A 17,039-nucleotide genomic window follows, 5' to 3' on the forward strand; every position below is an offset into this window, starting at 1 on the left:
CTGGGCGCTGAAGGATTGCGCGGGAATTGTGGAGGCAAAGATCCGATCAGTCGATAACGGATGATAACAGGGCGATCGGAGTGTGCTGTTTCTGCCGATGCATATCTTGCTTAGTGCTTAGTGCTTAGTGCTTAGTGAGTATTCCGTAACATCGACATGTCAAGCATGTAGACACATCAATTAAGTTGTGCTTTGCAATTATACGGCCGAAATGGTGTGATTCTATGTTGCGATGGTGCGGGTGGAGTCTTCCTCTTCGAGTATATCCGAGGCTACGGGCTTCGTACATTCATCTAAATCTTGGGGTCTATTAGAGAGTCCTCATTGTATGTACAGAGGGTATATGAGAAATCAGAAAAAAAAAAAAAAAGCACTATGTACATCCCGTTGACTCAACGTCTGCTGCTTCCAGTGAACCCGGACGGGAGCACCAGACGGATTGCAACCGGTCTATTTCAGATCAAAAGGACTCCTAGACGCCCAAAAAAAAACATCATAACAGATAGTATCGTTCTCATCCAGACTCAGCTTGCCGACCAATCGGGCCCAAGTTGCAGCCATTTGCAATGGTCCCATGGACTCATCGGTCCGTGGAGTTGGAGCTGGGTTGCTGGGCCCGTGAGAAGGGCCATTCCGATGGCAGGGTAACTCAACAAAGGGGGTATCGTAGGAGGATCTCGCGGTAATCGTTTTCGTAATTCCCGTGCGGCTCGATCGTCTGGGCCGTATCACCCCGACTTCCCGGTATCTCGCTCTTTGCCCTTCTCGGTCGTGGTACCGTCCTCCTCGTAGAGGTGGTGCTGCTCTATATAGTGGATGACTGGGACCGGAATGAGATAGCGGACGCTCATCTCGCGTCGCAAGAACAGCCGGATCTTGGTGCTGCTGACATCGTTCTGGATGAGCTGCTGGATCACATAGATGTTGTCCTTCCACGGCTGCAAGCTCGCCAATGCCTCGTCAATGTCGGTCCCGCTACGCTCGACAATGAATGACTGTGAAACAGGTTAGCGAGAGACTCCAAGTTTGCCCAAAGCATTTCCACATACGCCATATTTGCCCAGAATGTGGTCAAGGTCCTTTTCGCTCCACACCCCAGGGGTGGACATGGTGTGAATCAGATCCGCGCCCGCCAGCAAGGCAATCCGGACGGGTTTCCGGGTTCCATTTCCGATATCGACACCCCCACGGACCGTGTTTATCTCGTGGTCGAAATGGTCCAGCACCACGGCCGTGGGCTGGTATTCCTTCTGCATCGGTTCCCACGTGTCCACCATGAGCCAGTCCGAGGTTTGGTCGACCGCCAATTGACACATCGCAACCCTGTTTTTAAACCCCCACCATTTAGCCCATTGTTCGAGTCAAACGCAGTCGAATCAACTCCTTACCGATGCTCAGCACTGGCGAGACCAGCCTTGCGATACGCATCCGACACTGGTGACAAATATCCTCCGAGCAATTCAAAGTCGGTACTGAATTTGACATAATCGGCGGCCATTTCAAACATGCGCAGGTGGAGATAGGTGATGGGCGAGAAGGACCCGCATGCGACCAGCAACAGCGGCGTCTTCTCCGGATCATTCATCTTTCGCTTCAGACGAAGTTCCGGCAAACCGTAACCGTCCATGGGGGCAGAGGGGATGTGGGTAGGCTGCTGGTGAACATCGTCGCTCTGTCCTCCGACCATTTCCGTCGCCATGGTTTTTCTTGGTGGGGGGGGGGCCAGGAACGAAATGATTTACTGCGGGGATGGTTGGAAGATCCTAAGGGACCTTGGGGAAAGGAAATGAAAATGCCTGGGGATAAAATGAAGCCCGAGGAAAGAGAAGACGGGCAGGGTTGATGGGAAAGAAAAAGGAATTTCTCTTTGCTCCCTTTGATGACGATGGGGCGAACCGAAGGCGGAAGAAAATGGAGAGAATGCGGGAACAGTCAGAAAGCAACAAATCCCCTGCTGAACGGCTTCTCTAAATTGCGCATCTTTGGATTATTCAGTCGCCTCGGTGAGTCAATCGAGACCATCGGCGTGTCTCCGAGAAACCACTCGGCCCCATGAAGCCGTTGCGATAGACGGGGGATCCGGGTTCATGTCTGGGGATATTGTACAGAGGACTACAGGAGAAAATAGCTTCAGATATTTCATACTTAAGAGAAGGGGAAAAACGAAGAATTCAAGCGTAGATAGAACTACTGAGTCAGTGCCCGATGGCTGTCTGACCAGGCAAGATGCAAATAGGTACAGTACCTGGAGTCGGTATAGTCAGTACTGTCAGTACAGGTAAAAGCACACGATTCTGATCCAAGCTGGATCAAGTCCAGAATATAGAATATAGGATATATATAGGATATATATAGGATATGGTGAAAATTTCAGGTAATTCTGGTGGATAAATGTGTCTTATATCATCGAATGTTGCACTTCCGCCGCCTGGCGCCCTCCGAATCAAGTCGTCACTTTACCACGTCAAACCTCCTTCTTTCTTCATTTCTCCCCCCACCTCCGTTTGATCGCTCCCCTTTCGCACTTTGATTTATTTCTCTTTTCCCACCTGGCTCATTCCTTTAATTCCTTTGATTGACACCTGGACGGCAACTCCGCTCCCCGAACTCACTGACCTTCTCTCATCTTCTCTCCTGCTCTCTCGGCTAGCCCTGGACAGGTGTGCGGATGGCGGGTTGACACGGCGTCGTCGACTACTCTATCGATCTTCCCTGACCCGATAACTTATGGCCAGTCACAGGCCCTCCACCCACCGCCAGGACCCTCTTGAGGATTACCCCGTCTCCCCCGCAGGAGCTTCGGCTGCCGCCTCATCATCTCTGAGGTAGTTTCCCGCCCATCTTCTTCGCCTTCCACCTTTCTCCCTCCCCAGCTGGTTGCAGCCTGGTCTTACTTGTCCCTGGGATACACTATCAACAAGAAACCCCGTGAATGACTTTCGTCCCCCTGTTTCGTTGGGTTTCGTCGGATCGGGTTTTGGGTTGATACTCCGGATCTCCGGATTGTGGGGGGAACTCCTACTTGCTCAACACTTGATCCTGCAGTTTCTCTGCCACTTCCACCTCTCTTCTCCCGTCATTTGTGCTACTTGCCACGCTCTTTTCTCTCTTTCCAACGTCACCCACATTCCCAAAGAAAATCAGTTTCTCATGTCATCCAGAATCACTCGCTCCTCCACGAGGCTTGCCACAGATCCATCTCCCTCTACAGACCCTGGTGCATCGACAAACCTCGCCGCTGGTCCGGCCCCCCTCTCGGAAACGTAAGGCCTCGGGCCGCCGTGATCGACATTCAGATACTCCCAACCAGCCATCTCCTCCGTCACCTCCCCGGAGATCCAAACGACAGCGGACCGCGGCTTCAAACACTGCTCCTGCGGTTCCTGCTCCCGCTCCTCGCCGAGGCCTCCGCAGCCGCCCAGCCATGTCGCAACCGGGGTACGTGAATGCCACTTCCATGAATCAATACAAGTAGAGAGTACTGATGTGGCTGTGTGTTGGAATGTAGACCATCGTCTCACCCCTCGGAGGAATCTTCAAAGTCAACGACATCACCGCCACCTAGGCGCAAATCGAACCGACCTGGTAAGCTCCACTAAGGAGCTACACTAGATGGCAGATCAACCGATGATTACTTGATGCTGATTCTTTTCCTTTTCCATTTCCAGGTCGACCTACCGCAACACAATCCCCACCGCCACGGCGACAGAAGAAGCGGTCGACAAAGACAAATCCTGATGTCCTAATGCGAGAAGCCGAGGAAGACCTGGAAGAGCAAGATCACAAGGAAGAACAAGAAGCGTCTCCTACTGGCGATAGCAATGATGGCACCAACCCTTCAGCATTCGATGAAGACGACATGGATCCGTTTAGTAGCAGCCTTTTTGGAGGCCGAGGTCCGATGCAGCTGCAGAATACGCTTCGTGCGCTGAGTGGCATGATGTCGGGCATGACTTCGCGGCTTCGGGATATTCTCTGTAATCTGAGGGCCAAAGAAGACCCATCCCTCCAATTGATCGCCCTCCAGGAACTGTCAGACCTCCTGCTCGTGTCCAATGAAGACAATTTGGCAGGCCACTTTGCGGCAGATGCTTACGTGAAGGAACTAGTGACATTAATGCAGCCCAATGAGTTTGGCGAGGAGAACCCGGAAATTATGCTTCTTGCCTGTCGCTGTCTGGCCAACTTGATGGAAGCCTTGCGTGGATCTGTGGCCAATGTTGTCTACGGTGGCGCGGTTCCGATCCTCTGTCAGAAGCTCCTGGATATTCAGTTCATTGATCTGGCTGAACAGGCCCTGAGTGTGAGTGTTTCGCTTTTTGATGCAGGCCTAATTTATGCATATCAACCACTGACAAACTCCCTTTAGACTCTGGCCAAAATATCAGTCGATTTTCCCGCTTCAATCGTTCGAGAGGGCGGGCTGACGGCATGCCTGACCTACCTCGACTTCTTCCCTACCAGCACCCAGCGCACTGCTGTGACGACGGCAGCCAACTGTTGTCGCAACCTTCCTCATGACTCGTTTCACGTGGTGCGGGACGTTATGGCGACTCTGTTGAATGTACTCTCCAGCAATGACCCCAAAGTCGTGGAGCAAGGCTGCTTGTGTGTTTCGCGGATCGTCGAGAGTTTCAAGTATCGATCCCAAAACCTGGAAGAGTTGATCGACCCTCAGATGCTGAAAGCAGTCCTTCGGCTGCTGCTGCCTGGAACGACCAATCTTATCGGTCCGCACATTCATACGCAGTTTCTCCGTGTATTGGCGATCGTGTCCAAAGCCAGCCCCCGTTTGTCAAATGAGCTACTCAAGATGGACGTGGTAGATACCCTCTATCAGATCCTTACGGGCGTCTCTGCCCCTCAGGATCTGGATAACACGGCTGTCAAGATGGACAGTGTTCTGGTAATGCAAGCCTTGATCCATCGGCCTCGGGAACAAGTTTTCGAGACGCTCAATGTTGTTTGTGAACTATTGCCTGGTGTTCCCAACCACGAAGCATCACGGACGGACAGCCTTCTCAGCTCCTATTTCGACGACACGATGTCAATCGGGTTGAAGTCATCCAAGACAAAAGAAACGACCGAGGAGAGGCGCACCTTATTGGTGGACTGCAAAACAGAGCTTAAGCGGTTCGCGATGATCTTGTTTCCAACCCTCACCGATGCCTACTCTAGCACGGTCAATCTCCACGTCCGCCAGAAGGTGTTACTTGCCCAGCTCAAGATGCTGCATATATTGGAGCCTGCTCTGATTGAGGAGGCTTTGCGTACGGTGCCTTATGCATCTTTCCTGGCTGCTATCCTCTCGCAGAAGGACCACCCCTCTCTTGTATCGCTGGCTCTTCGATGCTCTGAGCTGCTGTTCCAACGACTCGAGCACGTCTATCAACACCAGTTCCATCGCGAAGGTGTTATCTCCGAAATCGTCAAACTTGCAGATGCTCCCCTTCCCTCGACCAAGGAGCCTCGCGATTCCTCTGGCATTGTCGACATGGACACCTCGGCGCATTCGTCGTCCCAAGGTCGCTTGGCTGCCGAAGACGCCAACAATGGTAGAAATGAAGACCACGATGTGGAATATGACGAGGCCGATGATTACGATGAAGATGAGGACGAAGATGAAGACGAGGACATGTCGGAATCGGAGAGCGCCGTTTCTGGCCTCCCGTCCCCAGCAAGAACAGACAATGCAATCAAAGACGCAATCATCGAGGATGCGCATGCCTTTGTCAAGGTGTATGAAGAAAGCCATGGCAGCGGGGTGCGTACCGAGGCCCTCAAAATTTTGGCCGAACTGCAATCCCTCGCCGCCGAGATACGGAAATCCTACGCCGCCAGCGGTAATGGCAATGGTCTTCCCCTTTTCAAAAGATTGGCATCGTATTTCGATGGAGACGCCCTGGAGAGCATCACTAGCGCAGAACTCCTTAACTCGGGAATTATTGAGGTTTTGTTGGACGTTCTCGGTAATTTCCAAGGTAAGTCATACCCCCCTTTTTTCATTCCTCCCTCTACTGGCTACACGCTTGAAACACGACTTCCATTGCTCTGTCACTCACGATCGCCAGCACCATGCACACGCCATGCCCGAGCTGCATTCCTCCAAGCATTTATGGGTGTAACAATCTCGGAGAAGGCCCAAAGCCAGAGCACGGCCACTACACCTTTTAGTGTTCTGATTCGAAAGTTGCAGGACCTGTTGAGTCGGACTGAGCACTTTGAGGTCATCACTGTCAGCCATAACTCGTTGGAGAATACGCGCAGCAACGCTGCGTATATGCTTGCAAAACAACTCAGGCTCAAACTGGTTGCCGAGGACGAGTCAGACATCCCGCGTCACTATAAAAATATCATGGTATCAATCCACGCTATAGCGACATTCAAGGCATTGGAGGACTTCCTTCAACCACGAATCGCCATGTCAGAACGTCCTCGTCATTCTCGGGGCAGAGACTCCTCCATCCTCTCCCAGATTGCAAACGCAGCCCGGCTTCGCGACCAGCTTGCATCCAATTCGCCTGGGTCATTCGCGGGAACAAACATCCCATCGCGCACAGGTGGTCCGCGAGGCCATGGGGTTGACACTCCGTTCCAAGACCATGATCACCCGGATGCGGCTCAACCACCTCATCAGCGTTCGCAGCTCCAGGAAGAGGTTGAAGAGCATGGCGAGGAACCACTGGAGTGCGCTGACGAGCGGCAATTGAGTGACGATGAAGATGACGATGAAGATGAAGATGATGGCGGTGAACCGGACGAGGAACTCAACGCAATTGTCGATGACTTTGATGAGGAGCTTGAAGATGACAACATTCATGACCCCACGGCCGTCAATATGGAAGTGGGCTCCTCGGGCAAGGTAACAGCACGCAAAGAGGATGGGACTCGTGTCGGAACTCCCTCTCAGTCCACACCTGCGTCTAAACCTTCATCATCGGCGCCTGGTACGTCTTCTCCGCATCCCACAAGCAACACCTCTCTAGCCACCGCCGGGCGGCCGTTTGCTTCATACGCCGCAGCAATGGCCTCCACTCCCCAGGACTGGCACATTGAGTTCAGTGTAGATGGCAAGCCCATCTCGAGTGATACAACCATCTACCGTGCGGTCCACCACAACCGTGAGCACCTTGACGAGGTCAGTGCTAAGAATGTCTGGGCCCTCGCTCATACCGTCACCTTCAAACGAGTCCCTGGTCCTCCGCCTGCGGAGCCCTCGACTCTCACGACACCTTCGCAAGACGCCACTACCGATGGTGACGGCCTCGAGATGCCGTCTTCTCTCAGCAAGGAGGCGACAACCGCATCGATCCTTCGCCTACTCCGTGTCCTACATGAGATGAATGCGACGATCGATGACATCTTGACCGACACTCGAGACCTTGTCACTATCACCCCAGAGCCTCTGGCCCAATTCATCAACACCAAGCTCACGGCCAAGGTGAACAGGCAACTCGAGGAGCCATTGATCGTGGCAAGCAGCTGCCTTCCTAGCTGGAGCGAAGATTTAGCTCGGTTATTTTCTTTCTTGTTTCCCTTTGAGACGCGACACTTGTTCTTGCAGTCTACTTCCTTTGGGTATTCTCGAGCGATGATGAGGTGGCAAAATTCCCAAAGTACTGAGGACAGCCGGCGCGACTTGCGTCGCGATGATCGCCCATTCCTTGGTCGGTTACAACGACAAAAGGTGCGGATCTCGCGCGCTCGCATTTTGGACTCCGCAATGAAGGTCATGGAACTCTATGGGTCTTCACCAAGCATTCTCGAGGTTGAGTATTTCGAGGAAGTTGGTACTGGACTCGGCCCTACGCTTGAGTTCTACTCGACTGTCTCAAAAGAATTCTCGAAGAAGAAGCTCAACATCTGGAGAGAAACTGATGGTAGCTCTGCCGTCGAGTATGCTTATGGTAAACGTGGACTGTTCCCGGCTCCCATGAGCGACGAGCAAGCGGCGCAGGAATTGGGCAAGAAGCAGTTGAACGTATTCAAAATCCTGGGCAAATTCGTTGCTCGCTCCATGCTTGACTCCCGGATCATCGATATTTCTTTCAACCCGGCCTTCTTCAGAATTGCCGATACTCTGTCCTCGGTGGCGCCATCACTGGGCACCGTCAAAGCTGTGGATCAAGATCTGGCCAAGTCTCTGATCATGCTCAAGCGATTTGCACATGCCAAGACTGCCATTGACGGGGATAAGTCGCTGTCGCCATCACAAAAGTCGCAAGCGTCACAGGAGGTTGTGGTGGATGGTGTTCGCGTTGATGATTTGGGCTTGGACTTTACACTCCCTGGTTACCCTGCTATTGATCTGGTTCCGGATGGCTCCAACGTTCCTGTGACCATTGAAAACGTTGGTTCCTACGTGGACAGGGTTGTCGACATGACCCTGGGCAGTGGGGTCAGACGTCAAGTGGACGCTTTCCGCATAGGATTCTCCCAAGTCTTCCCTTACACTGCCCTTCGGGCCTTCACGCCCAGTGAGCTAGTCATGCTTTTCGGTCAGGCAGAGGAGGATTGGTCTATGGAGGCGTTGATGGATTCAATCAAGGCCGACCATGGTTTCAACATGGATAGCCGGAGCGTGCGCAACTTGCTACAGACCATGAGCGAATTGGACGCCCAAAAACGCCGGGACTTCCTGCAATTTGTTACGGGTAGCCCCAAGCTCCCCATCGGCGGTAAGTTTGTCATGTCCCTGATTCTCACTATGGCGAAATTAACTAACACCATCGAATTTAGGTTTCAAGAGTCTCACGCCCATTTTCACCGTGGTGTGTCGCCCAAGCGAACCTCCATACACCCCAGACGACTATCTGCCCAGCGTTATGACCTGTGTCAATTACCTCAAGCTGCCTGACTACAGCAGTCTGGATGTCCTCAAGGAACGGATATCGGTCGCCATCAAGGAGGGACAAGGGGCTTTCCATTTGTCTTGAGCTATTACCTTTCTGTCTTCTCTAACCTACTGTCCTCTCTTCCCTGTCTTTGCCTCGTGGAAAGACTTGTCCTTTATCTTTTCACCTAAGAATGGGACGCTATTAATGACGTGATGATTTTGTACTCCTGGCTTGAGAACTGGTCTCCCCAATTCCCAAGTTTTTGGCCTGGTTGTTTCTCTTTACTGTTGTTCTCTGCCATCTCGAGGGGCGTCATGGCGGAGGGGCCGTCTTTTCACAATACTGATATTAGATAGCAATGGATGACTTCGGCTTATTTTCTCTGTAGTATCAACGATTCAGTGATTAGGTGACTTTCTTCAATAGCAGCATGCAACCAAGTCGGAAGGGAAGCGTTCTGTCTCCTCTCTGCAAATGCATTTATGAGATTTCTTTTATCTTGTCATGGGAGAAAATATGCAATATCACATTCAATTAGTTATATCTATGTTTCTATGGGTCTATATTTTTATACACCATATTTTGTTCATCCCTCATCCTCTTCGTCAGAGTAGTAGTTGCAGCCTAGTTCCGATATATAGACTCCATGGACTGCAGAAACCGGGAAAAGAAAAGTCAATATAACCTCATCCATAAGAGAAATATAGCAAGCAACCAAGAAAAAAAACCGAAGAACTCACACTCGCAAATTTCGGCTCCACAAACAACGCCTTAGCCTCAGCCACCATCGTTGCCTGCTCACTATCCTCGTGCAACAGCGCCGTCGCATCCTCAGAAGCAATCCGACGCGCATCCAGTGGCATCGACAACGGCAACGGAAGACTAGTCATGCGGCCCTCAACCCAAGCCTTCCTCCCCTCGACGCGCACCGTCTCCGCGCGCAGCACATACACGCGGTCCGGTAGTGCAGGCTTCCGGAAATCCACATTGAGATTTGCCGTCATGCCCAGCCCGCTCGGGAACGCAGCCGACACGCACCGAGCAAAGACCTCGTCAAAGAGCACAGACAAAAGTCCGCCGTGCACGAACCCCGGGTGGCCGCAGAGATCGCGGCCGATGTGGAAGATGGAGACTACGCTGCTAGCTCGCGCGCTGGACTTGTTACTGTTCTTGTTGTTGTTCTTGTCGGTCTCGGTCTCAGGCTTGGCCTGCTTCGAGGATGTCCACATATACGGCGCGAACGCCAGCTTGCCACTCCCCGCTAGACTGCCGCCCACGAAGTGGTGCTGGCGCATTGCGGGTGCGATGGCCAGATGCGGCCGTGTTTCTTTGTATTGGCAGTGGCTGTTGCGGAGGGACTGGACGAGCGGGATGTGCGAGACGAGGGTTTCGAGGTTTGCGGGTTCGTTTTGGGATGCGGGCGCTGTGCTGTCTTTTTGGGTATGGTTCGAGAGGAATGGCGCTCCTTCCCCGGGCCCGGGATGGGTTTGGTTTTGAGGGAGTGCTTGCTCATGCACGACCGCTGACCGGGTCGGTCCCTGTTGGTGCAGCTGGGCGACTGGGCCCCTAGGTGAGAACGGGATTCGGGTGATCGGTGTTGAGTATGGTCGGAGGAGCCATCGGGCTGCTCGGGGGAGATTGGGCATCTTTGAGGATGTATGTCGTCCAATCCTGGATCTATTTATGGCTGCAGTTTATGTTTGTGTTAGAAGAATAGACCTGTCATTTGAGACCGAGATCCGTACCTCGTAGTTTCTTTGAAAAGCGCGGGTAAACGCTCTACCCACGGCCAGAAAACCTTGGGAATAGCGAGAAAAGAGCTAGTCGAGACGTGAAACAAGCCAACAGTATATTGTGCTAGTCCTCCAATGTGATGGTGTTTGGGTGGAGTCCGCTAGAATTTATATCCTGGGAACAGGTGAGGTCATCTTGCGCTCAGACTCGGCATTCCCTTTTCACATTGGACTTTTGATTTAATTTTTTTTTCTTCTCGGCCCTAGCGGTGGGGCAGTAGGCAGTAAAGAGCCGAAAGTCGGCGGGATCCCGGCGTATCTGCCGGATCGGAGACTTCGGCATGCCGAATCCGATAAGATAAAGAGATCTTTGCATGTATATAAATCTGAGTGATATTAGATCGTCAAAAACAACATCGAGAGAAATGAAGATAGTGAAAATTCTTGTTCAGTAAAATAGTAAGACTCATAGGGTCGGAGCCTGTTATGCTCGCTGCCGCATACCCCCTCGTCTTCAAAACTCACTTCGTATCGCTTCCCATCCTTCTCATCCTAACCACTGTACCTTCCAAAATTCATTCGATACCTCTTTTTTTTTCACTGGTGCTGTCTCTACCACAAGTTATTCTATTTGAAAGCTGCAACCTGAAAGTCCATCGCTGCATTCACACAATCATTCATTCGCGCAGTCATTCAAGCTCGCATTCACGTCCCTGCTGGTTTCACTGGTGGCATTTACATTTCGTCTCATTATCCCACCATCTGACCAATCATTGACAAGATGACCAGAGCAGTTCCCAGCAGTGGAAATGCTAATTTGGGAAATTCTCCTGGTCCCTTTGACCCTGCCATGACCAACCCCACCACCACCGGCAATGGTCCGAACAATGCCCCCTCGGCCGCCGCCAACCAGACCCCGGGAACTGAGGGCCCCGGCACCGGACCAAACCTCGGTGACATCCACAACAGGTATGTACAGCATGTACTCGAATGTGCCATCATTGCCTCGGTCGAGAACGCTGCCCGCTCCCTCCAGGAATCTCCCGGCCAACGCCGATTCAACCTCGTGGCTGAGGAATCCGAGATGTCCGACGAGGAGGAGCTGGTCGACCAGACGATCACTGCTATCGGATCCCACATCACCAATGCCGATGACTCTGACGCCGAGGCCGAAAGTGCCTGGGACAGCAGTCCCTTGCTGGACCGCATCATTCTCTTGGACCAGGTCATCTTCCAGGAGATGAACACGGAAGATGATGGCCTGGACGAGGATGAAGAGATGGAAGGCGTGGATTACTGGAGCCAGCAATAGGTCTGCTAGGTCGACACTTGGCGCAGGGTAGCAGTCTTGGTAAGTCTTTTTGACCCTCTCTGGATTCTGGTGTGCCGTGGGCCCTGGGGGCGCTGCTCGCATTCAGCAGGCCCGCTTTGACTTTTGCTCTGGCGCATCCCTACTCTTGATATCGGATTCGAATTTCCTTTGCCTGCCTTCTCCCTTGAGTGGACCTGTTGTTCTAACTCATTCGTCTATCTCTTTAGGTCCCCAACCGCATATGCAGTTGGCCCTGCTGCCCGGAGAGGCGACCGTGACTGCCCCTGGATCGAAGTCTCGGATACTCTCGGCGAGGTGCTGATATCAGTAACCGCGACGGGAACTTGCGTCGATCCTGGTATAAGTCAGGCTGATGATATCTGTGGATACGTTGGGGGGTGGTGTTGGTGCAGTGCTCGGTTTCGTCATGGGGAATGCATGTCTCGACGTGGGTTCTTTCGATTTATTATTTTTCATGATCATTTCTTTTGCTTTCTTCTTCCATTCGCTCGTTTGGGCCTTGCACTTTTTTTCCAATATCATCGGTGTCGTTTCAATTGCTGAACTAATTGCTCTGTTCTCATATGGCGCGCTCTACGACACTGCGCCTTCTTTCATGGTCGGAATCTTGACGTACAGAGTCTTTCATGCTGGCTGACGCCACATGATTACTGGGCGAGAACACGGTACTGGTAGGCAATCCTTGGAAACCTTTTAGTAGATTGAATTGGGGTCCCAGCGTGGCTGATCGCCAGGCTTCTGCTACTTTGTTGAACGACGATAGTTCGGGTCATTTCCAAGGTATCCAGGTTTGTTGGCTCGCTGTCCTGATGTCAAATTGGTATCCTTGAACTCTTGCCTTTCCAAACTGATCTGCACAGTCCTATATCATACTTCGCCTTTCAGCTATCGAAACATTGGTATTGTGGAAATGCTGAAGGATATCCAGGTATTTTGTTTAAGACTTCCTATTTTCCATGGCTGAATCATGGTATTGGGGAATCAAATTTGGTATGATGTTTGTATACTAGTCGAAGAAATCAAAGATAACCACGTCATTCCAGGAAGAGATACAACCATTTCCATGGCGGTCTGCGATCAACCTAGAAATTCAGTGGGTCAAGGTGGCCCAAGAACGAATCGTTGCCTTCACCACGCAAGAGAGCCTCGATATCAATGCGCCCAGCCGTTAGATACCGCTCACTGACACCAATGTTGATTCGCTGAGCCAGATGCTGCTTGAGCTCGGCCCGCAACCCGGCCATCTCGTTCTTGGTGATGCCGCTTGCTTGTTTTTCACGCTGGTGCCGACCCCCACCACGGCCACGACCTTTGCCTTGAGACTCATCAAACTCATCACTATCATACTCAACACCCAGGTCATCTGCGGCAGTACGAAGCCAGTTGTCCTCCGCAGAGATCTTCTCTTTGGCAAGTGTCGAGTCAGTGATCCGTTTGGCGAGGGTCATGCGTGGCCGCACGCGCGATACCACCCGGCGATCAATCTCGAGAGATTCCAGAGGAAGCTTCTTTGTGGGCCCAGCGTCGTTCGATTTCTGTGCATGTACCTTGGCGGCAAGGCGAGCCACGCCCACAACTTCTTCAGGGGCACAAATGATAATACTCTTGCCGATTGCTCCGGCACGAGCTGTGCGACCTGATCGGTGAACATAGGTGTCTGCCGTTCTCGGTGCGTGATAGTGGATGACGCAGTCGATGCCCTTGATGTCGAGACCACGTGCTGCAACATCGGTGGCCACAAGGATGGAGCTGGGGTTGGAGGAGGGCGATGAGAAACGCTCGACAGAGCGGAGCCGTGCTTTCTGTGCCATAGAGGAATGTAGTGCAAGCGCAGGGAGCTGCAAGTTTTGTAACAGCTGGGTGAGGCGGCGGACAGCGGAGATGGAATTGGTAAATACGAGCGTTCGATGCTTGGGATGGTAGAGGAGAATTGAGTAGAGGTAGAGATCCTGAAGCGATCGATAGTCAGTATCAAGCTTCGGCCATCAAGAGTGCTGGCCGCGACTGACCTTTTCCATGGCAGGGCATTCAACAATTCCTTCCTTGAGGCCCTCAGCCATCTGTTGCACGGGGTTTACGTCGATAAACTTCGGCTTCTCTTCGCGGAAGTTTAGCTTCTTGAGGAGGTATTCCATCGACTCCTTCTTATCCATCAAATCTCCTCCAGTCCAACGACCTTTTCCTGCGAGCTTCTGCTGCAAATCACGGTGGAACGTGGCCGAAAATACAAGGGTCTGACGGGCATCGGACTCGGGCTCGGCCGTTGCATCTTCGTCAATGTCGGGAATATCCCCATTTTCCTGTCGGTCCAAAGCACCAAGAATTTCTTCGACCTCCTTGAAATGACCCTCACTGAGAAGCCTATCTGCCTCGTCGACGACAAGGAACTGGATATGCTTCATTTTGCGGATCAACCCTTGCCCTGTGCTCAGAATCTCCCAGACTCGGCCTGGTGTGCCAATCACAATGTCGGCTCCGGCAAGTTGTCGTTGCTGCTTTTGAATTGAGAGACCACCGGTCAAGAGAGCAATGCGCGCGTCGGTGTCAGGAGCATTTGCGTTCAGTTCCCCGATGTGCTTGGCCAGCTGATGAGCCAGCTCTCTGGTCGGGGATAGGATAAGTGCCATTGGGGACGATTTGTCCTTCTCGCCTTCATCGGTCTTCTTTCCCTTTTTCTCCAAGTAATACTCGATAATTGGGATCCCGAACGCCAGCGTTTTACCGGAACCCGTCGATGCCTTTCCAACAACATCATGGCCGTCTAAAATGGCCGGAATACAGGCTTTTTGAACAGAGGTTGGAGCGGTGAATTTTAACCTGGACAAGCTTGTAGATACTTCAGGCGAGAGCCCCAAAGTATCCCAAGCTGAGACATCCATGCCGTCATCTTCTGCCGCTTCGTCGAGAGCAGCAAATGAAAGCCCGGTCTTGAAACTGGGGTCCTGCGCAGGTTTGGTCTCTTTCTTTTTAGCCTCCTTCTTGGGCTCTTTTGGCTCCTTCTTCTCCTTCTTCTTGGATTTCTTGTCCTCTTTTACCTGTGCCTGGTCGACCGGTGGAGTAGTTTTCTTGGTCTCTTCGTCACTAAAACCAGACCACTCATCTCCATTATCGGCGGTGTCCTCGACAGAAGGTGTTTTCACAATTGATTTCTTTGGCTTGCCTGCTTTTGCCTGTTTCCCCAATTCATGTGTTAGCACTTGGCCCAAAGCATTGAGCGGAGAACGTTGTTTACGCACCTTGAATCGAACTTCTCCACTGCCTTGGCGAACAATGTCCACACCATCGATTTCCTCTAGTCCAAAGAACCCCCCTGCATCTTCCAGACGGTCAGGTAGAGCAACTTCCTTCCAGTTGAGGTCGTCGATCCCGACGATTCCATCCCAGGAACTGTCGTCCGAGCCCGGGTTAGACTTGGTATTCTTCTGGCGCTTCTTGGACTGCAGCGCCTGAGCTTTTGCGTCGCGACCTCGTTTTTGACCCATAGTGATTGAATGTAAATTTCGAAATATTCTTAGGTCGAAAAGCGACCAAAATTGGAAGAAGCAAGGCAAAGCGAAAGTTCAGAAAAAAAAAGCGGCAGAAAAAAAAGTCCGCCCTCCCGAAATCTTATCAATTTCCCTTCCCCACGCTCTCAGTTTCCCCTCCATAGAGCAACCCCAACATCGTCGGGCCTCGTTGCTCTTCCTTTTTTCAAAATGGGGAAATCTTCCAAAGACAAGCGCGACGCCTACTACCGACTCGCCAAGGAGCAGAACTGGCGGGCTCGCTCCGCTTTCAAGCTAATTCAGATCGACGAGCGATTCGACCTTTTCGAGCACGAGAACCCGGACAATGTGACGCGAGTGGTGGATCTGTGCGCTGCACCTGGAAGTTGGAGTCAAGTGCTCAGTCGGGTTCTCATTCAAGGTGAGAGCTTTGGGCGACGGGCGTGGATCGAAAAGAAGCGCGAAGAGCAGCAGGCATTCCGCGAAGGCGCAAACGCAAATATCGCAGACGGTGGCCAGGCTCGAGAGGCTGGAAGTGAGGGGAGCACACTGGCTACCGAGCTAAAGCCGCGGAAGAACGTCAAGATCGTCTCTATCGACCTCCAGCCTATGGCGCCCCTCGAAGGCATCACCATGCTCAAGGCAGATATTACACACCCCTCTACCATCCCTCTTCTTCTGCACGCTCTGGACCCCGAAGCATACGAATCGTCTGCCAACACGACTGATGCCTCATCTCCTGTCCTCGAGGCAATCCGCCAACCCCACCTCGTCGACCTAGTCATCTCCGACGGCGCCCCAGACGTGACGGGACTCCACGACCTTGACATCTACATCCAATCGCAACTCCTCTACGCAGCACTGAACCTGGCACTTGGTGTTCTCCGCCCTGGCGGCAAGTTCGTCGCCAAGATCTTCCGCGGCCGCGATGTCGATCTGCTGTACGCGCAGCTGCGAACCGTTTTCGAGCGTGTCAGCGTCGCCAAGCCGCGGAGCAGTCGCGCAAGTAGCTTGGAGGCCTTCGTGGTCTGCGAGGGGTTTATCCCGCCGTTCTCGGACAGCGACATTACTGGAATGGAGGCACTCAAAAATCCCATCTTCGGTGGTGCTGCTCCCCCGACACCGTTGTCGAATGATGGCAACGTGGGCATTGAGGTGCGCGATGAAGCAGACGAAGACTCGCACGCCCGTCCCGTCCTTGCAGAAGCTTCCACAAATACCAGTACTCCCCCATCCAATCACACCACAGAAGTCCGTCATCTTCATCCACCATCTACCTCTACAGATCACTCTCCTCCCCAAAAAGCAACGGACAAGTTCGCTCCTGAGAACCGCTGGATTCCTTCCTTCATTGCCTGTGGCGATCTTTCTGCTTGGGATTCGGACGCTTCTTACGCTCTCCCGCCCGATCATGTCAGCCTGGACCCGGTTCAGCCGCCTACAGCGCCTCCGTACCGGAAGGCTCTGGAACTTCGGAAGGAAAAGGGTGGTGCGTACGGGAGGACCAAGCTGGGGAGCGTGGGTCGGGCTTGATGGGGCTACTAAATGGAATCGACAGATATCACGGTGTTTAAACGATCTGCTTACGAGAAACATGGCATTCATATGGGCTGAGCAGGGGATTATTCCTTTTCCAGCAACTACCAATTGT

General features: G+C 52.5%; 6 protein-coding genes across 6 annotated transcripts; 3 read left to right on the forward strand and 3 right to left on the reverse strand.

The window, feature by feature from the left end:
* Nucleotides 1-728: 728 nt before the first annotated feature.
* NUU61_003067 (nicotinamide/nicotinic acid mononucleotide adenylyltransferase) lies at nucleotides 729-1,699 on the reverse strand (the record flags this gene model as incomplete). Its single annotated transcript, XM_056653649.1, has 3 exons — nucleotides 729-995; nucleotides 1,050-1,323; nucleotides 1,389-1,699. The coding sequence occupies 3 exons, from the start codon at nucleotides 1,697-1,699 to the stop codon at nucleotides 729-731; spliced, it is 852 nt and encodes a 283-aa protein (XP_056514716.1).
* Nucleotides 1,700-3,150: 1,451 nt separating this feature from the next.
* NUU61_003068 (HECT-type E3 ubiquitin transferase UFD4) lies at nucleotides 3,151-8,936 on the forward strand (the record flags this gene model as incomplete). Its single annotated transcript, XM_056653650.1, has 5 exons — nucleotides 3,151-3,263; nucleotides 3,311-3,438; nucleotides 3,669-4,303; nucleotides 4,370-8,678; nucleotides 8,740-8,936. The coding sequence occupies 5 exons, from the start codon at nucleotides 3,151-3,153 to the stop codon at nucleotides 8,934-8,936; spliced, it is 5,382 nt and encodes a 1,793-aa protein (XP_056514717.1).
* A 525-nt stretch (nucleotides 8,937-9,461) lies between these two features.
* NUU61_003069 (PaaI family thioesterase) lies at nucleotides 9,462-10,483 on the reverse strand (the record flags this gene model as incomplete). Its single annotated transcript, XM_056653651.1, has 2 exons — nucleotides 9,462-9,488; nucleotides 9,578-10,483. The coding sequence occupies 2 exons, from the start codon at nucleotides 10,481-10,483 to the stop codon at nucleotides 9,462-9,464; spliced, it is 933 nt and encodes a 310-aa protein (XP_056514718.1).
* An 868-nt stretch (nucleotides 10,484-11,351) lies between these two features.
* Nucleotides 11,352-11,882, forward strand: NUU61_003070 (uncharacterized protein; the record flags this gene model as incomplete). Its single annotated transcript, XM_056653652.1, has 1 exon — nucleotides 11,352-11,882. One exon carries the CDS (start codon nucleotides 11,352-11,354, stop codon nucleotides 11,880-11,882), a length of 531 nt encoding a protein of 176 aa, XP_056514719.1.
* A 1,103-nt stretch (nucleotides 11,883-12,985) lies between these two features.
* Nucleotides 12,986-15,385, reverse strand: mak5 (ATP-dependent RNA helicase MAK5; the record flags this gene model as incomplete). Its single annotated transcript, XM_056653653.1, has 2 exons — nucleotides 12,986-13,852; nucleotides 13,913-15,385. 2 exons carry the CDS (start codon nucleotides 15,383-15,385, stop codon nucleotides 12,986-12,988), a joined length of 2,340 nt encoding a protein of 779 aa, XP_056514720.1.
* A 213-nt stretch (nucleotides 15,386-15,598) lies between these two features.
* On the forward strand, nucleotides 15,599-16,921 carry NUU61_003072 (tRNA methyltransferase TRM7; the record flags this gene model as incomplete). The annotated part of the gene is made up of 1 exon (XM_056653654.1): nucleotides 15,599-16,921. One exon carries the CDS (start codon nucleotides 15,599-15,601, stop codon nucleotides 16,919-16,921), a length of 1,323 nt encoding a protein of 440 aa, XP_056514721.1.
* Between the last annotated feature and the right edge of the window lie 118 nt (nucleotides 16,922-17,039).

This window comes from Penicillium alfredii (genome assembly GCF_028826965.1).
Source record: "Penicillium alfredii strain IBT 34128 chromosome Unknown utg000004l_segment0_segment0, whole genome shotgun sequence".
Lineage (NCBI taxonomy): Eukaryota > Fungi > Ascomycota > Eurotiomycetes > Eurotiales > Aspergillaceae > Penicillium > Penicillium alfredii.